The sequence below is a fragment of the Tachyglossus aculeatus genome, chromosome X4 (assembly GCF_015852505.1).
Source record: "Tachyglossus aculeatus isolate mTacAcu1 chromosome X4, mTacAcu1.pri, whole genome shotgun sequence".
Lineage (NCBI taxonomy): Eukaryota > Metazoa > Chordata > Mammalia > Monotremata > Tachyglossidae > Tachyglossus > Tachyglossus aculeatus.
In genome coordinates this window covers 14,931,364-14,956,220 of record NC_052098.1, presented here as the reverse complement: position 1 = coordinate 14,956,220, position 24,857 = coordinate 14,931,364, and the positions used below count along the sequence as shown (strand labels likewise).

The 24,857-nt window shown below is 41.7% G+C and overlaps 1 protein-coding gene across 5 annotated transcripts in view; it reads right to left on the bottom strand.

The window, feature by feature from the left end:
* The window catches only part of KANK1 (KN motif and ankyrin repeat domains 1), a 201,327-nt gene that overhangs the window by 39,306 nt on the left and 137,164 nt on the right, over nucleotides 1-24,857 (bottom strand). For 4 of the 5 annotated variants that reach the window (XM_038769438.1, XM_038769434.1, XM_038769437.1 and 1 more), the window contains exon 5: nucleotides 14,087-14,206. In XM_038769438.1, coding sequence (XP_038625366.1) covers nucleotides 14,087-14,123 — 37 coding nt within the window. In that variant the 5' untranslated portion in view covers nucleotides 14,124-14,206. Of the gene's footprint in view, nucleotides 1-14,086; nucleotides 14,207-22,698; nucleotides 22,783-24,857 lie in introns of those variants that run through there. The other variant, XM_038769436.1, reaches the window with a different exon arrangement.

Sequence of the window (24,857 nt, the reverse complement as noted above, 5' to 3'; positions counted from 1 at the left end):
AAGCACTAAATAAATACATTTGATTAAGACACAAGTGATTCCCAAACATGTGCATTTTGTTTCTCAGTTGTGACAGAACAGCTTTATCTAAAATTTATCTCATAAATACTCAGAATGATTCCTACTAAACTGTGTTTTAACACTCAACAAGGATTTGAACTCATCATGCTGTGGACTTCACATTTAACGCCCCCACTTTCAGCTTCTGCGGAAGCCCTGTGAAAATATGCAGGTCTGTATTTGTCTTCTGGATGTCAGCATCCAAATACTTGGTTTGGGTGAATTTAAAGCAGAAGCTGAGCAATTACCTAGTCCTGTGGTCTTCTGTGGATTAACTCCCCTTCTCACTGCCACCCCTGCCTGGCTCATAGCCTTTATCAGCCTCCATTTCCACATCCTCAGAACCTGTCCCAGAGGTGGGAGGCCAGAGGTGGGAGGGAAGGAGGAATGGGGTGTGGCAAGGGTGGGGACAACTGGAGGAGCCAATTGGAACCAACTATGCAGCTAGGACTTCGTTTGGTTATCAGAAACTCTTGTGTAATTACCGTTACTGTGGATAATTGCATTTGGTGAGCATTTACTTTGCACAGTCTTGTACTAAGCTCTAGAGAAAGGCAGAGGGGTGATAATTCAGACACAGTTCCTGGACTACTGGGGGCTCACAATCTAAAGTGGTGAAGGAAAGGAGAGACATTGGCACTAAGTGCCACCAGTCACAGCTTCCCCAACATTCTGATAGCTGACACAGCATAAGCAGCAGCTCCAGCAGGGCTCGACCCCAGAGAGGGAAGAGGAGAAGGGATGATGGAGAGGAACTCCTCTTAGTGTACCTTGAGGCTCAGGGAAAGAAAGCCACCTGAACAAAGGAGCAGTTATTTGCAAACTGGTTTACTGAAGCCAAGTACTGCTACTTAGAAGGCTTACTTCTGACGCTAAGCGTTCAACCGCTCCTTCCCCCATCAAAAACAACAACAACAACAACAAAACTACCTCCAAAGTCCATTGGCTCTTTTGTGAAAGAAACATCCTCGGAAACTAGAAGACAAACCTTCCTGTAGCATAGAACATAACCTCTCCATAGTAATCTCTGTCCAACCTGATTTGCTTGTATCCACCCCAATACTTAGCACAATGCCTGGCACAGAGTAAGTGCTTAACAAATACCACAATTGTAAAAGTAAAACACCAAGGCAATGAACCCTCGGGGGTAGAATGTGGCTCCCTGGGTTCCAGAATAAGGTTCCCCAAAGCAGAAATGAGTGGGGTTATTTTCTTTTGCTGAGTTCAGGCCAGAGTCAGTCCTGTTAAAGTTGCCCCAGATCGGAATCAGGATCCAGGGATTCCTGGTGGGGTTGAGGATGATATGAAATTAAGGATGGACACGGTGTGGCTGGCAGGGGGAGGGAACTCCTTTTACTGCTCCACCCTGCCATTTAGCTCTGAAACCTGAGTTAGTCAGTGGACAGGAAAGCATCTGAGTTTATTTCCCCATCCTTGTTTACCCCTCCCATTTCTTCCTTCACCTGCTGTCCTACTCTGAGCACTCCCACATGCATAAGGTTACAATGAAAACCACAATTGATCAATAGTATTTATTGAGTGCCTATTGTGTACAGAGTACTGTATTAAATGCTTGGGAGAGTACATTAGAATTAGTAAACATGATCCCTGCCTTCGAGGAGCTTTCAATCTAGCAGGGAGAAAAAACACTAAAATAAATTATAGCTAGGAGGAGGAAGGAAAGAAGCAAGAAAGGAAATTGTGAAGTAAAATATCCTAGCCAAAAAAAGAGTTCTGTTTTTCACTCTCCCTGCTAGTGTTCCTAAATACACTTTGCTACATGTGCTTCTTCATTAGAGGATAAACTTCTAGAAACATGGTCATGCCTTCTAAGAGTAATTATGCAACTATGTAGCTAAATATCATATGGGAGCTCAATAAATAACCTCCCTCTTTCACTATCTAACCCTGCCTCATACATAGCCCCATAAAGTCTCTGGTTTCATCAGGAAGGCAGCAGAAGATAAGGTAAGTCAGAAGCTCTGAATGTCTGTCCACCACGAGCCAAACCTTATCAATAACTTACCTAAATGTTGTATAGCAATAATGTGTGTGTGTGTGTGCACACACACGTGGGCAGGGAGTGTGCCTATATATTGTACACTCCCAAATGCCTAGTACAGCACTCTCTACACATAATTAGGGCTCCATAAAAACAGTTGAATGAAAGTACCAGCAGGCAACCTGAAACAAGCAATTCATCCCATATTCCGACTGGAGTTGGCTCCTTGGGGAAGGGGCAGGGGAACTGAAGGAGGAAACTGCTCTGCCTATACAGTGCCCACTGAGTGCAAAAAAGAGGGTTCACTTTCTGAGTCATCTATTCCATCTTTCCGCCTCACTATTTCTTGGAGAAGCTATTTATTCTGATGACTTGACACCTGTCCACATGTTTTGTTTTGTTGTCTGTCTCCCCCTTCTAGACTTTGAGCCCGTTGTTGGGTAGGGACTATATCTATATGTTGCCAACTTGTACTTCCCAAGCACTTAGTACAGTGCTCTGCACACAGTAAGCGCTCAACAAATATGATTGAATGAATGAGATGAATGAATAATGAGCAATGGGACCTGGTGTAAGGTGGAGAGGAGGAAGAGGAGGAGAAGGAAGAAAAGTGTAGGGCTTCAATTACCCTCAAATGCTTGACTAGATATTCAAGAATAATTAATTATTCTGGTAAATATAGGATTAAAAAATAAAGGTACATTTGGAGGGAAAAACAACAGTGAAAACATGAGAGACAAAAGACAGAAAACCAATGATTTTCTTCAGTTATCCAAAGTTTCCTGTTAAACATTGCTGTCACGAAAAGGTCTCAAACCTTAAATGCATTTCAGGTGAGGGAGTCACAGGCTGTTTCTTGGCAGAATGGAGTCTTGAGCAAGTGTTCCAACAATAGCAAAGCCCCAATTGCAGACCACTGGGCTCAGTTAAGAGTCTGGCCATGGGGTGTGGTGGGGTGGGGTGGAGAGTGTTGGGGCCCAACCATTCTGATAACTGCACCCTCCACCCAGGCTGCTTCTTTTGAACAGCCTTAGGAACCCTGCCAGGGCACATCCTGCTTTGCAGGTATCAGGAAATAGAAGCTGCGGATATAGGTCAAAACGGGGCCAAAGGCAGCTTTAAGGAGAGAGGGAAAGACTCCTGAAAGGATTAATCGCTGAGCAAACTAAAATTAGCTTGGAGAGTTAGGGATGAGAGACACACACACACAATGACCAACAAACCTGACAGCCATCATTAAGAAAATATCATCACAGTGGCGGAAGAAAGCTGGGATTTTACGGGAGGGACAACTTTCACATAATCTCAGGACTTGCCCTGTATACAAAAGGGCGTGGGCCGGTCCTCACATTAGCTTGCATTCTCAGGTTGAGCAACTTGTGATTCAATTAATTGCTTTGTGCCTAAATGGCTGGGCCCAGTCACCCTACTAGTGGATTCTCTCATTTCCACCGAGTTTATTGTTCTGCCTCCCTGCCCATCTCTCTTCTATCCAAATTTAAGTGCATGATTATTCCGAAAAAAAGCCTTTCTCTTCATCAAGGAGTACAGGGAAGGAGGAGGAGCTAAAAGAGGATGCCATAAAAAGGTGGAAAAGCCCCCAAACACATACATTTCAGGAGTAAAACGATCCAGGTGATTTCCGGAATCCCGTGTTTCTCTACTTATGTATTGGTATCCTCAGGAGGAGTAAATTTCTGCCACTGATTGCTCTTCACATGCCAGGATAGCATCCTAAACCCCATCCTCAAAGAGGAAACACACATTGCTGGGCACATATTGGTGCCAGTGAATGTGAGAGACAAACTTTGAAGTTAGGTTGGAATCCAAAGGAGGTGGCACACTATCTCACTTAAACCAATGACCCGGCCTTTGTGAATTGCCCATTTGCTTTTCCATTTCTAAACAGCTGACCCTGGGGCAGATTTGGAAGCTATGTAAAACATGTTGTGTTAATGGAAAATCTGATAGCACAGTGTCTCAATGTTTTGCAATTTTCCTGTAAGTTGCACTGTTGTAATGGCTTGACATGCAAACCTCTTCCAGCCCACAAACTTCCAGGTCTCCACCCTGGATTGTTTTAAAAGGCTGTGCAACATCAGCGTGATTCACCTTCTCTGAGAGGTGGGGCACTGGTTAGGGAACATGCCACAGAAATCCAGCAGGGATTCCTGCTTGTGCTGTCCCAGCAAGTGAAGAAAAATCAGGCTTTGTCTTCCCAGTCCAAAGGAAATACGCCAAACGTACATCCCAGAGAAAATATTTTCACAGTGCCGCCTCTATCTGAATTAGGAACATCAGTCTAGGAAAGCCCAAATATTGGGAAAAAGGAAGTCTCTAGTGGTATGCTGACTGGTGTTTGGAGTAAGGATGTGCGGGTGAGCAGCAAGGGCAGAGAAAATGTTTTTCTTGGTTAACAGAAGATAGATTTACATGGTACAGGACCATACAGCTGTGGAAATAAGCAATCATCTGTGGCCTAGGGCCCCAGCCACTGTGAGGCTCTCATAGGAGAGATTGTGCTCTGGCTTGGTGGCTCACTCTGGCAGCCCCAAAGTGGCTGGCAATGGCAAAGGGGGCAGCTGGGAATGGAAGAAACAAAATTCTACTTTACTCTCTTTCCTGCAAAAGTGCCCTGAGGGGCCATTATGGTGAGGGGACCATGGCCGATCTGGACCCTGGACTTGTGGTCCTGCTACTGCCTGTTTGGAGCTTAAAAAGGCAGGGTGGATGAATGTAAACCATCCAATAAGCACCTGTATATCTGAACTTGTCAGCTGTGTGACTTTGGACAAGTTACTTAACTTCTCTGGGCCTCAGTTACCTCATCTGTAAAATGGGGATTAAGACCGTGAGCCCCCCGTGGGACAATCTGATCAGCTTGTAACTGCCCCAGCGCTTAGAACAGTGCTTTGCACATAGTAAGCGCTTAATAAATGCCATTAAAAAAAACTGGGCCTCCAAGCCTGCTGAAGGTTGTACATTACTGACCAATTGGATAGCACCCCTGAATGCCATTCTTTGGTGAATAAAAAAATTCCTGAATAGGAAGGATATGTTAAAATCCTATTGCTTGGCCCTAAAAATAAAGGAAAAAACAAAACAGACCCCCAGAACTAATTCGCTAGATCACAGGCTCTCACAAAAGGATCGCCTTTTAAAAAGGAGAAAAGTCAGAGAAAAGAGCAACCTTAAGGTTCCAACTTGTCTTTAATGGGAAGGAAAAAAAAAGCATCCAAAAGTATCCCCCCCACCAAAGAAACTTCTCATACATGTCCATTTTGCAAAATATGCTTCCATGAAAGATACTCTACAGAGAATTACAGCACAGTCTTTAAACAAGGGCTAGAGGCAGAACTTCAACTAGCTCCCAAATCACTGAAAACTAAATCTGCCACTGGTTTGAAAAGCCCAAAGGCTACCTGCCCCAAACTGAATTTTGTGCATGCCAGAGAAGATACCATCTGAAGTACAGACAAGAATCCTCCCAACGCACTATTGACCGTGGCTCCCTGAGAAGTTGGTCAAGTGGTAGCCTAAGCAGTCAAGCTCACCTTCGCTTCTATCTCCCCATTTCAGTCTGCCTACTTGTGCTAGTCTATTACTTACTTCCAGTTGAGTTTTTGCAGCAGCACTCCACTGTTGGCATTGAAATCTGGTCACCGATAAGCTATACCACTATTACTGGATACTTATTTTTAAGAAGTGAAATCACTCATCTATCATGGTCAGCTGGATTGCACATTGCAAATCCCTGCTCCGTTTTTTTTTTTTGTAAAGCACATAATGCAACTGGAATGAAGCCTAAAATAGACCCCAGGCCTGGTTTCTAAATTATGAATACAAATTTCCTAAAACATCTGAAAATGAGTAATTAGGCTGGCTGATCCAAAAATAGCTAACATAACTGGAGCTAGGCAGAAAATCCATCAGAATTTGTGACCTTTGATAATATGGCAACAAGCTGAATGCATCTGATGTAATCTGTTTTCACAACATATAGCATGAATTTTCTGGAAAAATCAGGATTTGTGCAGCCCAGACCTCGCCACTCAAGCATTCTCTGCAAAATGACTGAAAAGACACTGCCTGGACTTCTTTTTACTGCTTTTCCATTAAAAGCTCTCACAGTAACTGCACAGCAATGTACACTGAGGGGTCTGAACTTAAGCTCTCCAGGACCCAGACAGGTAATAAAGCATCTGATAGGAAAAGGAGCCTGGGAGAAAGCAACTCAGCTGCACTCCAGATGGTGGTACACACAAGAGTAAGCATTGGCCTAGAAAGGTCCCTTCACTTGAACATCCAGTAGCAAGAGGAAGCTTAACCCTTTCACCAACTCTCCCACCTCTCCGAAAGAGTGCTATCCCCAGTTTACGCTCATAACATGGCAAACATACCCAGTTGCTCTTTTCTTTCTTCTTTGCCCCCCTCCTCCTTTTGGCTAGGAACTCACAGGGCAGGCAGAAATCTCCAACTTTCTGAAGTTCATTCCTGTCCAGCACTCAGAGTGAAAGCAGGAGACCGGATTGTAGGCTTCCAACACCCAAACAGGCGCCTGCTCATCTGAAGATAAATCATTCTCCCTCAGCATAGCAGGAGAGCTAATCATCTGTGTCTGAAATCTGACGCTTAACCCATTATGAATTGCTCAAGGTTTGGAGGAAGAAAGCTTATAACATGAGCATGTTACATGTTAAAACCAGGGCCTTAAGGGGTTTGGAGAACCGGCAAGCCCCGACGAGGTAGGAAATTCTTCAAAATGAACTCTTGGTTCTCAGTGAATGCTGTGGTTCTCACTCAACAGAACGGGCTGTCCCTGCAACTTGTGGGGTCCCGTCTGCTGAAGACCCCCAGGATTTGGACATACACAGATTCAAACTGTGACTGAATTTGTGTCTTAAAAATAAAAATTAACAAAAAAAAAAACCCCTTCCATTCCCAAACTTTTTCCCCCAACAGCTGAAACAGCAGCAGTTATGTTCTGTGGAAGGAAAAATTAGAACAGAGGTTTCATTTGTCAGACTAACTACGGTTGAGTTAAATTTGAAGTGGGTGCCTGATACAGTGTTGTTTTTAAGGCTAAAGGAATATTGTACAATAGATTAAAAAATAACTTTCTGCAGAAACTAATACTAGCCATTATTTCAAAATCAAACACAAATTTTCACACAAAATATATTTTCTCTTTTCATTACAATCCCCACAAATTACTGGAGAACTGATTAGAAAAAGACATTTTTGTTGTCTATGCCTAGTTGTATGGAAACCATGTAACACATTCAATTTCTTAACATTTCATTCATTCAATCGTATTTATTGAGCGCTTACTGTGTGCTTACATGGTAGCTTGTTTCACCCTCTTTGCAACTGTCCTGTTCAACCCAAGCCCAAACTCTACCCTGTTAAAACCTCCCCAGTGCTTAGAACAGTGCTTTGCACATAGTAAGCGCTTAATAAATGCCATTAATTATTATTATTATTATTAATAAAACATCCCCCTCCCCACACCAATCCCAGTATGCCGGGGTAAACTATGGAAACAGGAGGCCAAATTACCTCGCAAATCCCCCATTTCCAACAAGTCCTTAAATGCTCCCTGCCCCACCAATAATCTCCAACAATTAATGCCTATTTAGGAAAAAAGGCCTGTGCCACAAAACGGCAACCACTTTCATGCTCCCCTCCCCCTCCAGCTTACTTTGCACCGAGCCTCCAAAAACAGAGCTAGTTCCAGGCACAGCGGTCCACACAGGCTGGTCTTATACCTGATATAGTCCATGTAGCTCCTTGCTGAAAGGAGTTACACTAGAGCGTGCTGACAGTCATGTTTGAGGAATGCTCCAGCTCAAGAAAATATTTACACAAGAGTGGAGAACACTGAACTGCAGTACTTAGACCAACGGCTCCCAGTTCATGGCCCCCCTTTCTGGTCTATCAGGTCTTATCAGTGGTCTTTGGACAGCCTCTGCATACAGTTGGTAGACAAAATCCAGACCCAAATAACTGACCCAGGGCCAAACTCAGGCCTAACTATATGCATACACATGGAAGCAAGTTTAGAAACATGTAGATTGCAATGAGAGAATTCCCAGTCTATATAACCTATCGCATGGTGACACTTGGTATTTGCTTGCCTAGTAAGGGCAGAGACTTTGTCCTTCACGTCTATTGTGCTCCTAAGTGCCTAGAACAGTACTCTGCAGCTTGGGGGCCCCAAGCATTTGGGCTCGCTAGACCTGAAAAACAAATTAGAGTAGATCAGGGCAGTGTGGCCTAGTGGAAGATGCACGAGCTTGGGAGTCAGAGGACCTGGGTTCTAATCTCAGCTTTGCAGCTTGGGCAAGTCACAACTTCTCTGTGCTTCAGTTTCCTCATCTGTTAAATGGAAATTCAATCCCTATTTTCCTTCCTACCTAAGACAGAGAGCCCCATGAAGGACAGGGACTCTGTCCCACCTGATTATCTTCTATCTATCCCAGCATTTAGTACAATGTTTGGCACACAGTAAATGCTGCATATAACAATATTATTATTATTATTATTGTGATATTTGTACAGAAATCACTATGTGTCCTGCAGTATATTATTATTATGGATCGTATCCTTAAGGATATGTATATGGACATACATTCACTATTGTGCAGTGCAAAGATGATAACCTGGATGGACATAAATAAAAATACAGTAAACTAATAGTCTAAACTAATAAGGGAAGCAGCGTGGCTCAGTGGAAAGAGCACGGGCTTGGGAGTCAGAGGTTGCGGGTTCTAATCCCAGCTCCGCCACCTGTCTGCTGTGTGACCTTAGGCAAGCTACTTCTCTGAGCCTGTTACCTCATCTGTAAAATGGGGCTTAAGACTGTGAGCCCCATGTGGGACAACCTAATTACCTTGTATCTACCCCAGTGCTTAGAACAGTGCTTGGCACATAGTAAGCACTTAACAAATACCATAATTATGAATTAGTCTAAGAGTTATGGGATGCTTAGGTCCCATTTCAAACCTTGAGATGGGACTTAGATGAGCCTCCCTTTCCACAGAGCCCTGGATTCTGGAAGACTAGGTACTTTTATTTCGTTTCTCCTGACAGAGTCCCAGGGTCCTCAGAGTCCAGGAAAGAAAGGCTCACAGTTAATCATTTCAGCTATCAAACAACAGGCTATCTTATAGTGGACTCTGTGCAAGTTAATTAAAAAAAAATGACACTTTCTCTCTCTATTCATACATATAGCTGACTTTCATGTTCAAAGATGACATTACTGATTGTGAAGTTTTCTGATGGGTGAGAGAATGGTTGAAAAGGGCAATGTGGAATTGACCATTCTGACCACACTACCCACATAAAAAGACTGTCATTTGTTGTTTTGCCATGTTTAGTGTTTTTACAGTACCTGGTGGTAATCGTTTTGATCTTTTAGAGAGGAAGCTTTGAAACCAAAAGAGCCTTGCAGCTTCTCTAAATGCATTTTGCCATGCTGGTCTGCCTGCCAGCTGTCTCTCAATATGTCTCATGTCTTGTTCAGTGAAGTTGCATTAAGGAAAATCTAACTTCAGTGCTACTAGGCTGACTTTGCTGTTTGTCCCCTTGATGCTGAGTATGGTCTGTTTATGACAATGATGGAACTCTTTAAGGAATCAGACACGGCATTTGTGATGGGTCTTTCAACCATAAAGAAAGTAATGTAGCATTCTGGCCCTATAGACCATTAGTTTGGCTTTTACTCTAGTCTCACACTGCCATCACACTCTCCACAACAGAATACCAAAGCACATGTGGGCTTTTTTGTTTTGGCTGTCTACTTCCTTGTCTATCACTGCAACTATCACTTCAAAGGCAGCAAGGAAAGTTTCTTACTTTCATATCTTACATATCAACTCTCTTTTCCCACTATTCTCTAGTTTGCACTCTTCACTTCTCCCAATCCTATCTTCTAACTGTCCCTTTCTCAACTCTCAGGCCTCCAAACTCTCATGCACACTGTTTTTACAGCCTAGAACTCCCTCTCTCTCCTAAGCCCCCAAATCCAGACCCCAACTTTTCTCTCTCCATCTTCAAAACCCTCCTAAATCCCCACCTTCTCCAGGAAGCTTTAGTCAAATTTATAACACCCAATTGTACCAATCAAAAGCCACCCTTAACTCTCATGTATTTATATCTATCCTCAGCAATTACTTACATATATATATATATATATATATATATATATATATATAATACCTTCAATTATTTTGCTCAGCTATTTGACCATCATATACTTGTTTTATTTTCTACTGTATCCTTATGCTTGCTCCTATTCAGACTATTTGTAAAATCATTTTAGTTTGTACCTTCCCCCATTATATTGTAAGCTCATTGAAGGGTCTTGCTTCTGCTGTATTCTCCTAAGCATTTAGTTCAGTGCTAGCACTCAGTAGACACCCAATAACACTGACTGACTGACAGGAGAAAGTATCTGAATCTTCCTTTTCTGATGTGCTAAAAAGTAGATCCACAAAATACTTAATAGCTTTGCCCTTTACCAAGGTTTCAAAGTAACATATACAATTAAAATATTATACTGTAGAACCCCACCCCACTGTTAGCACTAGGGCAGGGAGTGGTGGAAGGGCTAGGAGGGGTCATCTCAGGGCAGTTCCTCAGTCCCGTCAGGCTGGTTGTGAGCAGGCTCAGGGAGGATACTAATTCTGAACAGCAGGTGTCAATCATACAGAATCCTAGGCCAATCAGGAGCCACACATGAGAAGGAAGCAATTTCGTGCAAAAATAAAGCCCAATATCACAATTTCCAGACCTACTGGGATTAAATGTGATTTAAAAAAAAATGATTTTAGTCCTGAAGTCACCTTTCATTAGTTTGAAAACAAGGCTGTTATAATTGTATCATTGTTATCATTGGGGAAGCAGCATGGCTCAGTGGAAAGAGCACAGGCTTGAGAATCAGCTGTGTGACTTTGGGGAAGTCACTTAACTTCCCTGTGTCTCAGTTACCTCATCTGTAAAATGGGGTTTAAGACTGTGAGCCCAAGGGACAACCTGATCACCTTGTATCCTCCCCAGTGCTTAGAACAGTGCCTTGCATATAAGCGCTTAACAAATGCCATCATTATTATTGTAAATAACATGCAATGTGGGTAAGGTTATACTCAGATTTGCCTAGAGACACAGAAGGAGGTGCCACCAGGGCACCTGCATTAACACTTTACAATTCTGAGATTAGTAGTAGCGATGGTATTTACTGAGCACCCAGCGGGTGCCGTACACTGTACAAAGCACTTGGGAAGTGCAAAACAATCAAGTAACACATTCCCTGTCCACAAGGAGCTTTACACTGTAATGAGAAAAGCAGATATAAAAGTACTTACAGAGCAATTAAAATAATTGAATGTACACTTAAAAAGCATCTATTCATAAGTACTTAAGATGGGCTTGAGGGTGAGTGCTAGAGGTGGATGATGGTGGGCTTGGCAACGGAGATATTCCCAACCACCAAAAGGTGGCAAGCCTGGCATCAGGAAATTCTGAAGACGGGTAAGCAGGGGAGTTGTGGAATTAGACATTCAATCAACAAGTATTCAAACATCTACAGGATTCAGACCACTGTACTAAGTAGGTATGAGGAGATGAGGAGGAGTGAAGAACAGGATGATTGGAAGCTAAAATATTTAGAGATAATAATAATAATAATGTTGGTATTTGTTAAGAGCTTACTATGTGCCAAGCACTGTTCTAAGTGCTGGGGTAGATATAAGGTAATCAGGTTGTCCCACATGGGGCTCACAGTCTTCATCCCCATTTTACATAAGAGGGAACTGAGGCCCAGAGAAGTTAAGAGACTTGCCCAAAGTCACACAGCTGACAAGTGGTGGAGCTGGGATTTGAACCCATGACCTTTGACTCCAAAGCCTGTGCTCTTTCCACTGAGCCATGCTGCTTCCCCTAAGAGGTCTAAGAAGAGTAACAGCTATAGTCCACTCTTGATTAAGCATGGTAACTAGGGAGAGGAGGATCATGAGATAAATGAGATGATGATAATAATAATAATAATAATAATCAGGGTTATTTGTTAAGCGCTTACTATGTGTCAGACACTATTCTAAGCATTGGGGTGGATACAAGCAAATCTGGTTGGACACAGTCCCTGTCCCACGTGGGGCTCACAGTCTCAATCCCCATTTTACAGCTGAGGGAACTGAAGCACAGAGAAGCAAAGCAACTTGCCGAAGGTCACACAGCAGACAACTGGCGGAGCCGGGATTAGAACCTGTAGCCTTCTGGCTCCCAGGCCCATGCTCTATCCACTACGTCATGGGATAAATTCTATCCACAGATAGTCCTTCTGAACCAAACTTTTTCCATTGTTGCTAACAGTCAGTGCTTAATTTCTACCTAGGAGAGGCCCCTTCTTCTCAACCCAAACTGCTACCTACTAAAAACACATCTCCAAGAGACTTTCCCTAAGACCTCATTTTCCCTATCTGCCCTCCTCTCTGCATCCATAATTTATTGTCTATCTTCCCCTGTAGGCTGTAAATTCCTTGTAAATTGCATCTACCAACTCTATTGCACTATTCTTTACCAAGTGCTTGGTACAGTGCTTCGCACACAGTAAGCCCTCAGAAAATACCATTGGTTGATACCACCTTGGTACATGCTCAGGTTTTACCATGGCTAGATTACTACATCAGTCTTCCTGCTGGTCTCCCAGCCTCCAGCCACTCTACCCCTCCAATCTATACTATCTGCTGCCACCCAGATCATCTTCCTGAAATGTTGCTCGGCCCACATCTCATCTCTCCTCAAAACCCTTCACGAGTTTCCCGCATCTCTCTGCATCAAACAAAAACTCCTCACAATTAGCTTCAGTGTTCTCCATCTTCAGGCCCCATCCTATCTACCTGCTCATCTCATCCTCCCAATGAGCCGTCTCCGTTTCTCCCAGGCCAACCTTCTAGCTGTACCTCGCTCGACTGTCCCACTGCTCACACTGTTCCCCAGGCTTGGAATTCCCTCCCCACACCAGACAGACCACAGCTCTCCCCACATTCAGAGCCAACTGCTACTACTACTGCTATTGAAGAGGTAAACTATTTCCAGGTGGGGCACTTAAGAGCAGAGGGGTGGGCAGCGGGAAGGAGCTTGAGGCCATGCAGTCCAGCATAGTTAACGGTTCCAACAACTACGGATCACGGACCAGGCAACTTCTGAGCAGACTCCTGATCATGGACTAGGTCCTGGCTCAAATTAAGCAATGCTAACAGACTGAGATAAACAGATTTGATTTTCACTTACTGTCCTTGTCTACTCTAGAACCAAGGTGCTAATGATCAGGGAAAAGGTCCAAAGCCAGGGAGTGCAAAAACCAAGAGGCTTGCAGGGCCTGATTATGCTGAATGTAACCTATAATAATAATAATAATTATAATGATGGCATTTATTAAGCGCTTACTATGTGCAAAGTACTGTTCTAAGCACTGGGGAGGTTACAAGGTGATCAAGTTGTCCCATAGGGGGCTCACAGTCTTAATCCCCTATTTTACAGATGAGGTAATTGAGGCCCAGAGAAGTGAAGTGACTTGCCCAAAGTCACACAGCTGATAATTGGCGGAGCCGGGATTTGATGACCTGTGACTCCAAAGCCCGGGCTCTTTCCACTGAGCCACGACGCTTCTATACCTCAAGCACATTTCCTGCATTCAATTGAGAGTCCACTAGCATAGAAACAAGCCAGCAATCATACACGCTCTCTCCATCCCACCAACCCCTTGGCCTGAGAGGGTACAGAGGAAGTGTATGCAGTAACACTCGGGAATTCAAATTTAATCTTTCAGCATCTGGATAGGAACAATCCGGTACCTGGTTCAGACAAGGATTTAACTAACTGTGATCAGTACACATAAAATCTAATAAAGAAATCTCTCTCTCGGAATATCAGTAAATAGGCTTTGTTTTGAATTATAGAAATTTAGCCTTCATGATTCTGTTTCAAATTTCTAATACAGCAATGACATTTTTTGAAAGTTACCTGAGGCACATCCATTAACATTTGTAGAGTGAGCCATCTCTCCTCAGATTCAGTAACAATCCAGGAAGGAGTTAGGTGTCACGCACAAGCCATGAATCAAGTCCACAAAATTCACGCAACCTGAAACAATAAAAAGACTGTCAAATTTTTCATTTGAAAACAGACATAAAAAACCCTCAGTATTAGTTGATCACCTTATGCAGAACACCTTATGCAGAGTACCCAAAACAAATGTTCTAGTTGCCATTACTGATGACAGAAAACCTTTTTATGGAAACTGCATTTGATGTTCCTTTTCACCATGGCCACTGAATTCAGATTACACAAGAGTTTGTGCTCTAATTTCTACTGCCATGGAAGCTCAGGAGAGCAGTGCTACAAGAACACTAGGATCACCCCATTTATACAAGTACTGGAGCCCCATCAGGAGTCCCAATATCCAGGTGCCTGATTTGAACCCCAAAAGCTACAAGCCACCTAAGAGCCGATCACAGTCTCTTTTTTTATATATACATTTACTATGAGTCAAGCACTGTTCAAAGTGTTGGGATAGATACAAATCAATCAGATTGGACACAACCCCCGTCCCACAAGGAGCTCACAATATAATGGGGAGGGAGAATAAGTACTGAATCCCCATTTTACAACTTAGGAAACAGACCCGGAGAAGTTAATTGACTTGCCCAAAGTCACACAGCAGGCAAGTGGCAGAGCTGGGATTAGAACCCAGGTCCTCTGACTCTTAGGTCCATGCTTCTTCTACTAGGCCACCCTGCCATCCAAGAGGTGTGTATCCTGGTTATTGCCTCTGGCCCCAGCAAAATCAAAGGAAACTCAGATGGAGTTTGGAAGTGTAAGGAAGAGGAGATTTTAAGGAGGGAGTGGCCATTGTACTTCATTCAGTGCTACTGCTCTGCTTAAAGAAGTTGTCTTTGCCAACTAATGCACTTGGAAAATGACTTGAGTTAATTTAAGGGGTGGTTGCTGAAGAGAGATTCAAAAGGTTTTACTTGTTAAAGATATAGTATTGGGGCCTGGGAAATTCAGCCTTTGAATACAGGTAACCTCCTAAGCACATCTCCTCCAAGAGGCCTTCCCTGACTGAGCCCTCATTTCCTCTTCTCCCACTACCTTCTTTGTCGCCCTTGCACTTGGATTTGCTTCCTTTATTCACCCTTCCCTCAGCCCCAGCACTTATGTACAGAAACATAATTCATTTATTTATATTAATGTCTGTTTCCCTCTCTAGCCTGTAAGCTTACTGTGGGCAGGGAACTCTGTTTTATTAATAATAATAATGGCATTTATTAAGCGCTATGAGCAAAACACTGTTCTAAGTGCTGGGGAGGTTAAAAGGTGATCAAGTTGTCCCATGGGGGGCTCACAGTCTTAATCCCCCATTTTACAGATGAGGTCACTGAGGCTCAGAGAAGTGAAGTGACTTGTCCAAAGTCACATAGCTGACAATTGGAGGAGCAGGATTTGAACCCATGACCTCTGACTCCAAAGCCTGGGCTCTTTCCACTGAGCTATGCTGCTCAGTTATATTGTTCTCTCCCAGGTGCTTAGTACAGTGCTCTGCACACACTAAGCGCTCAATAAATACAACTGACTGAATGATTGATCAATTAAGCAGGTTTCCCTGAACTTTATTATAATTGCAGTTCCTAAATTACATCTAGTTTCATTCTTATGAATAGCAGAGATCAAACCAAAGTTGAAAAATACTATATTTTAAGCAATTCTTCTTTAGTTATCATTTAACACTATATGTTATATATGTTATATCATCACATATAACGGTTTAGATCTGTAAGTCTATGTAGTTCATCATTCTAAAATACAGAGTTGTATTCAATTCAGTTTAGAGACAATATGGAAAGTTTAGAGACAATATGGAAATTACATGGTAGATCAGCTATCAGGGTGTTTTTAGTATACTAATTATATGTTTTGAAGTTACATGTGATCAATATGATATTATCAGTGCTATAAAAATTTGCCTCTAACACACAACCTGATAAATCACAAAATAAAAGGTGGAGACTGCAAACTTTCAAGATAACATTCCCCCAGGCTCCCCCTTGCCCCCCAAAACAAAACAAAACTTTGTACCACAGTACAAGCCAGACATTTCAAGATTTCAAACTTCCAAAACAAGATAGTAAAGAATCCCCACAGTTCTGAGTAATATTCTGTTTCCAAGGGCATTAGCTCCACATGTATACCTGTTGGAAAATTGGTTAAATAAATGACAAGTTAAAACTAAAAAAGAAGATCAGGAAATCTGCTGCCCTCCAGAAGCTGTTTTTATCCATGTGTAATGCTTGTTTATTCAGCTTAAAATAGAATGGGAAAAGACAAAGCCAGAAAGGGCTACAAAACTACAGAGTAGAAGAAAATTATTGGGACAACAGTAATTTATATTTAGTAGAAAACAGAGGTCAGAAAAATCATCATATGAAAAAGGAAAAGGAAATGGCTGATGCTTTAAACAATTTAAGTCCCTGCTTCCTGAACTTCCCAGCCAATGAATGCTAACGATGATTTAAACACTGTGGGTGTCAATTTTACCTCCACGATGACAGCTTACCTGTTTTAAAGTGGCAGAAATCCAATACAATCCCAACAAGACCAATCTTGAAAAAATCTAGGCTCAGCTGGATTGTCTTTTCAACTCTACTGTCTATATCCCAGCTACTAAAAGACCTGACTACAGAGACTCTGCACAGTTAGCTTCAGCGAATCCCTGCCAGTTCTCAGTCATTTGAGCAGGCAAATGATTTTTTTGCTGCAGTAGGTGTTAGGTGGCTCTAATCTTCTCTGGACCTATGGGGCAATCACCTGCCATTCTCTTGAAAACAGAGGCCATTATTTCAGCTCCATCACCACCAAATCTGGAGAGCAACAGCTTCTGCATGGTTGAAGGAACAGCAGGTTTTAGGGATACAGAAAGCATTATCCTTGACAACAGAAGAGAATAAAGACCCTGGACAGATGCAGCTTTGTAAGAGCAGGGGGAGGAGCGCCACAACCTCTAATCAACTGAATAAAGCAAGTTCGTTTAAAAAAAAAAACCCAAACCCTCTGTTTATCATCTCCTCTCTAGATGTTTGCTTTTATAGTCTCCCTTCATAGCTGCATTTGAGTACACCGTTCAATCGTTTAACATCTCAAGAGCAAATGGAAGACAAGTAGTGATGAGCTACACATGTTATGGATATATGTGATAGGTTTCCAGGTATTTTGTTTTAGATATCTGAACTTTCTACTCAATGTTTCAGCTTCAGATATAAACTAAATAACATAGACGCAAGGTCCCTAACATTAGAATTGAACCCCTTACAGCAGTCTTATTTTTTCTTCAATTGGGCCTGTTACCCAAAATGACCAAGAGCTCATTGTGGGCAGGAACTGTCTCTCTTTATTGCTGTATTGTACTTTCCCAAGTGCTTAGTACAGTGCTCTGCACACAGTAAGTGCTCAATAAATATAATTAAGTGAATGAAAAGATGCACAAAGGTGCATGCAGTCATATTTCAATTTTTGGAATTTACAGGTACATAATGAGGTACATGGGTGTTACCAGAATTAATACACATGGCATTCATGCAGAGGAACAGGTTTTATTGTGTATATCGACTTTCTCACTGCCCTCCTTGCCTGACAGTGACAGGTGAGCATAAACAGTGGGCTCTTTCTCTCCTCCCAATGACAGATCTTTATGTCAAAGTGTTTGTAGAACAAAAGGTAGGATTAACAACGTCCCATTTCTTTGTTATAGATCAATAAAATGTGCTATCAATCCCTCATGTCATGGGGACTCCACCTAGTAAATTTTAAGTGGTAAAATGGTGGTCTAATTCTCTGGGCTTAAAAGAGGCACTTTTATACTTTCTTCAAAGAGCTTTGGAAAAAAATACAGCATGCAATGAGAAAACTTGCCCAATTCCTGTTTATTTTCAGAAATTGTAAACAACCCTTAGAGATAACTGCTTTGAAAAGAAACAAATTTAATAATTTTAATGAACAATCTACAGAGGGTGTGAATTAACTCTCCAAATTCCTCAGCCCACCAGGTAGCTGCTTCCTTGTATCTCCTGAGTAAACGGAAATTCATACGAGCAATACTCATTAAAACATCTCCTTGGGCACTAGACCTTTCCCAAGGGGAAAAAAAGTCTTATAACAACAAGGGGATATGTTAAAATATTTCTAAGAGGAGGTTAATTCAGGTGGAACATGTAATTCAAGCCCAACTTCTCTACAACAAATTAAGTTTGATTTTCCCTTGTCTTAAGTGACCTAAATCACATATCCCCTTCAGTTGCCCCCTGCCACTTGGACACATACAAAGTTGAGGAGGGAAATATTTACCAAAAGCAATCATGCTTTTAAAAGAAGGCACAGATCTCATTTTGTCCTTACTCCTCAATGAATAATTATGGAGCTCTTAAGTGCTTACTATTTGTCAAGCACTGATCTAAGCACTGGGCTAGATACAAGGCAAACAGGTTGGACCCAGTTCCTATCCCACTCTGGTGCTCACAGCCTAGGTTGGAGGAAGGATTTAGTCCTTATTTTACAAGTGAGGTAACAAGCACAGAGAAGTTAAGTGACTTGCCCAAGGTCACACAGCAGACAAAGTGGTACAGCAGAGATTAGAACATAGGTCTTCTGACTGCCAGGCCCATGTTCTTTCCAGTACGCCACTCTGCTTCCCAATTAGATTGTGAATCAAGTGTAAGAGCGATGTTTAATTTTCCTTTTATAATTCCCCACATATTAAAAGCAGTGCTCAAAGAAGGCACCCAAAAATGTGGCTGATAAATTGTCGTAATATCATTGACATCTCTATCACTATCTTTCCTTGAAATATGAGAAAATGTTATTTGGAGACATTCCCACGAATACATACATTTCTCAATATATTTGAACATGCAAAAAAAACCCTCAAACCCCAAAACCAACTAGACAATTAAAAAACTTTAACCCAGCCATGCAAAATATACAAGAGAGTTACACAACATTTATAGTATGAACTCTGAGCAGAGTTTTGAATAACAGCTATCTTCAAATTGTCTATGGGTTGGTGAATAATTATCTTGGTCATTAATTACAAAAGTTTCCAAAATTATCCAGTATCTGGCTGGGCATTTTGCAAGTACAATAGCTAAAATTGAGATTTGACAAGCTTCAGTCTTCTACCATATCAAAAATACTATGAACCCCAAAGAGAAATATCCACTGGAGACGATCTTAATCACTGAATGGAACTTGAATTAGAATCTTACCTGGTCCATGGTTGGCATTGATAATAAAAAAAAAGTTCCTGACTCTGTGGAAAGCAAACATGCATGAACAGAGAGTTCAGTGTACATTTCCATTTGTGCCTGCATGTGTGGTATAACTTGCTTAAAGCATCTGGCTGTGGAAGTGGGTGGAAGAATCAGAAGGAAAGTAAAAACAAGATCTAAAATGCAAAAGGTAAAAAAAGATGGCAATAAATGCCCAGACAGAATACCTAAGTGCTGAAATGGTGTTATAGATCGTGTTTCCTCTCTGAGCTTCATTCTTTAGGTCTAGCCAGTGTCCTAGTTTACTACAATTTTTGCGAGCAAACAAAAATCTCATTAACGCAGACCCCACCCCCTTCCCCAATCCATTCAAATCCCTGTTACCTCCCTTTGACCTTCAGCTGCTGCAAAGGGAAACTGGCTTTGATGAAAGTGAAGAAGTCTAATTAAACCTGCTAGTGGGGAGAAATAGAGAGGTAGCAGGGAGAAAGGGGATATGCATGCACTTGGATCTGTACTCTTAAACAGGTGATATTCACCCCATCCTCAGCTCCACAGCACTTGCGTACATTTCCAGGAATGTGTCTATCAACTCTATTGTATTGTAGTCTCTCAAGCGCTTAGTACAGTGTTCTGTGTACTTTAACAGCTCAAAAATACCATTGCTCAGTCAGATTTAAAGGCAGTTCAAGAAAGACAAATCCCCCAAACTCTAGGAAGATAAACCTAAATTTTTACACTTCACAATGTACACTCATAGGAAGTTACATACTCATAGAATTTCAGCCATTTTTCAAGAAAGTACTTCAGTCAGGTTTTTAAGTAATTCAGATTGGACCCTCTCCCTTCTTTGCTCCAAATCTGAATTAGTACAGTTTTATTCCAACTTGGTTTAAGCATGGTCATACATGTTCAGCAGAGTTGTTTACTCCAAAGCTAGCTGTATTTATTTTTAATTTAAATCCAGTTTTACTGTTTTCCATACTCACACTAAATTATATGATGATGGATTAAAGAAAATTAGGGGATGTTGAAGACGGTCTCAAAAATGGTGGAAATAGAAGAGTTAAATATAAATTTGCAAAATAATAAAAGCTGTGGGGAAACTTACCCAAAGTTTAGCCCTGGCAACGCACCTGTCTGCTCTGGTTCCACAGTCCAAATTCCTATTATTCATTCATCCATTCAATGAGCACTTACTGTGTGCACAGCACTGTACTAGGCACTTGGGAGAGTACAACAATAAACAGACACATTTTCTATCCACAATGAGCTTATAGTCTAGCAATAAGAGGGAAGGATTCCCTATCCTAGTCCAGGTAAATCAATCCTTAGGAAGTAGGGTAATGCAATTCCTATTCCTGTCCTCTTGGAAAGAGGAGGCAATTTGCTTTTTCCCAGAATACTGATCGATACAGGTCAGTCCTTTAAGGCCTTTATCATTGCTGCTAGTTCAATCTCTACCCACACAAATTCCATCTCGCTGCCAACTCCTTGCCCACGTTTTCCATCTGGTCTGAAACTCCCTTCCCGCTTCATATACAGCAGTCCACTACTCTCTGTGTCTTCAAAACTTTCCTCAAATCACAGTACTTCCCCAACTGAGCCCACAATTCTTCTATTCACTTTCCCTTCCGTATCACCTATACACTTGGATCTTAAACACTTGATTGTCATCCCAGCCCCCAGTACTTATGTCCATATATCTCTATAATCTTCCATTACCCCTACCTGTAATTTATGTTAATGTCTGTCTCCCCAATCCCAGACTGTAAGCTCCTTGTGGGCAGGGATCATGTCTACCAACTCTATTGTATTGAGAATATTGAGTATTGAGAGTACTGAGCACTCTCCCAAGCGCTTAGTATCGTGCTCTGTACACAGTAAATATTCAATAAATACTACTGATTGATTATTTGTGTGTTCAGTGTGTTTGAGAGTATTGAGTATTGAGAGTATTGAACACTCTCCCAAGTGCTCAGTATTGTGCTCTGTACACAGTAAATATTAAATAAATACCACTGATTATTTGTGTGTTTTAAGTCCAAAATATTGTCATCACTGCAACAGAAAGTGCATTTACAATTTGGGATGAAATAAAGCAATTATGACATGAAAGAAGGGTCACATGCCACTAGCTACAATAGACCAAAGTTGAAGTTGATACTTCCACATTACATAAGAAACACCAGAAAATCTTGTATGACCGTTTTCTCAAGTGAAGGAAACAACATTCTCAGTTCTCTCTTGGAAACCTGGCACATTCACTAATTTACCTTTTTGATTGGAATGTACCCTACCTGCTTCAGCAAGCATACTACTTGCATGACACAGCATGCACCCTCAATGTGCTCTCCAATTTATGATGGTCAGTACATGGTGAGCATTCTGGATACCGGTATCAGTTGGAGCATTGATTCTATTCAAAAACAGAAAGTCACCCCATGTAGTTCCCCAAATCACTGGATCAACAGCATTCACAGCACTAAATGTGAACATTACTCAGCCCTACTGAGAACTCACCTCCTCCAGGAGGCCTTCCCAGGCTGAGACCCCCCTTCCTCTGCCCCTCCTCCCCCTCCCCATCCCCCCACCTTACCTCCTTCCCCTCCCCACAGCACCATGTATATATGTTTGTACATATTTGTTACTCTATTTATTTTACTTGTACATATTTATTCTATTTATTTTGTAAATATGTTTTGTTTTGTTGTCTTTCTCCCCCTTCTAGACTGTGAGCCCGCTGTTGGGTAGGGACCATCTCTATATGCTGCCAACTTGTACTTCCCAAGCGCTTAGTACAGTGCTCTGCACACAGTCAGTGCTCAATAAATACGATTGAATGAATGAATGAATGAATGACCTGGAAGAAGATTTTGAATTAGGGTTATCTTTCACCTTTTCTAATTTCACCTTCACTACTTTTTGTTGTATTATACTCTCCCAAGGGTTTAGTACCCTGCTCTGCAAAGATAAGCACTCAATAAATACCGCTGATTGATTGATTTTCAGTCACAAATATCTGAGTTTCAATTGTAGATCCAATAAAACCCGATCCAAAATACAATACTGATATTAAATGAAGGAAATTCCATCAGTAGCAGCCAGTAGCATTAGCATGTATTAGAGACCACCTGCAATTTACAAATTCAAATGTTTCAAAGATCATTTCACTGGAAATGTATGTGTGCAGTATTCAGTATCCACATGTTCTGTTGCAGGAGAAAAAACCGACAGTATTATCACACCTCGCAGCACAGTTCTTTAGGAATTGCTACGCTACTGAAGAAACTGAAAACAAAAACCAAAACCAACCCTCTTTGGTGAAGTGGGCTTTCATCCATGATGGGCCGGCTGCAGGAAGGAACAGAAGTAATTCAGGGCCAATCAGTAATGAAAAGCTCCATGAGCAGGTGTTCGGAAATGAAACAAGGCATTACATCTCCATGTATAGGACGGTCATGCTCTGTTCCTGGCTCAGAGGCAGTAGAAGCCTTGGGAAATTTGACTGGCTCAAGAAGTAAAGCATGTTCCGCAAATCCTCTCCGGGGCAACCTTGAACGGAGACTTGGAAATGTCAATAATTCAAGGGCGGGAAGCACAGAAGGGTTCAGTATCCTCTGACCAGCTAAATAAGACTCTTGAGGGAGGGGGGGAGCTTTATTATTTACAAAGGAAGCAAATCCTCACTAATTTGGGACTTCAAACCGACTCTTCCCTTTAGAGATTTAACGCATAACTAACAAGGCACACCTCTAAAAAGTTGCTGCAGCAAAACTGGAACTTTTGCCACAAGGCCATTTAAACCTGAGGTATGCTAGTAGATATACTGAAGAGGAGATCAAGTCACTCAAAAAGTAGGAATGCAAAGAAACTAGGAAGGGATTGCCAGCAGCGATTATTCCCAGGAAAGAGATAGACCAAATCAACAACACCCCAGCTAACTGAACAGATGTAAGCTATTTTCCTCAATCCCAAAGCACTTCTCAATATAAGGCTCAACACTTAAAGGGGTTTTAATCATCCTCACCTGTTAAATGGGCACCCTAATGCTAGTGGTTGGGTGAATTGCCGAAGTTTGTGTAGGAAAACAAAGACTCGATAAGGAATGTAGTTTGCTAACTCCAAATCCCAGCCTTCTGCTGTATCAGTTACACAAGACTCTCTTTCCTCCATGTATTCCATGTGGTTCAATGTTTAACCAATTAGCTAATGATGACATTACCAACTCTTGCTCTCCAATTTGAGAAAATTGCTGGGTGGCAATGCAGAGCAGTAGCAGTCACAGGTACAAAGAAAACATGCACAGCTAAAGCAGAGGGTGTTCAGTATATAGAAATACTTCTCCATTGACATAGCACTATCCACCCACTCTGCAGAGACTTAGTGAATACCATCCTCTCCTGCCACTGTTTTGGGTTTGAATTAGGTTACCTGAAGGGAGCCCTGCTCTAGTCCAAGCTGAAAGCTTTTGCCTGAAAAAATTCTACCCCTCTCCCCCTGCTATAAACTCATGCCAAATTACCCAACTCAATCAAAGTCTCTGCTAAAGATAAGCTAATTTCAAAATGATGCAATAGTGACATCCACAGCACATATCCTGTTGAAGCATGCATTTTTCTATTAAGATATCAATATTTCACTATTCTCTTTTAAAAATGTACCTATTATAGTAACACACATTAACAGTTTTCAGTTACAGTCATTTCTGCTATAATATGGTTTTTTTTTTGAAGAATTTCAGAGTAACATGGCCTAGTGGAAATAATAATAATTGCATTTGTTAAGCAAGCACTTACTATGTGCCAGGTACTGTTCTAGGCGCTGGGGTGGATACAAATTGGGTTGGACACAGTCCCTGTCCCACTTGGGGCTCACAGTCTCAATCCTCATTTTACAGATGAGGTAACAAGCACAGAGAACTTAAGTGACTTGCCCAAGGTCACACAGCAGATAAGTGACAGAGCCTAGGCCTGGGAGTCAGAGGACCTGAGTTCCAATCTCAGTTCTGCCACTTGGCTGTTGTGCAACCTGGGGCAAGTCACTTAACTTTTTTGTCCCTCAGTGTCCTCATCTGTAAAATGGGGATTAAGACTGTGAGCCCCATGTGGGATATACACTATGCCCAACCTGATTATTTTGTATCTACCCCAGTGGTTAGTACAGTGCCTGGTACATAGTAAGCACTTAATAAATACCACAAGAAAGGGAATTAATATGCAAAATGATGATTCAAAGATGATCACCATGACTGGCATTTTTTGATACAAATTCCTATGTTATTGTTACTTCCTACAATAATATAGGAATTTGTAATTGGCACCTCTAGCAGAAAGCTTTGAGGTTCTTATCATTCCCTGTTATTTGACTGTACTAAATACTGTAAAAGTTCTAAAAACATAAAGAAATGCAAAGTACTATAGGGAACACGACCATAAGGCAGAAGCAGCAACTAACATTATGCCTTGACCGAT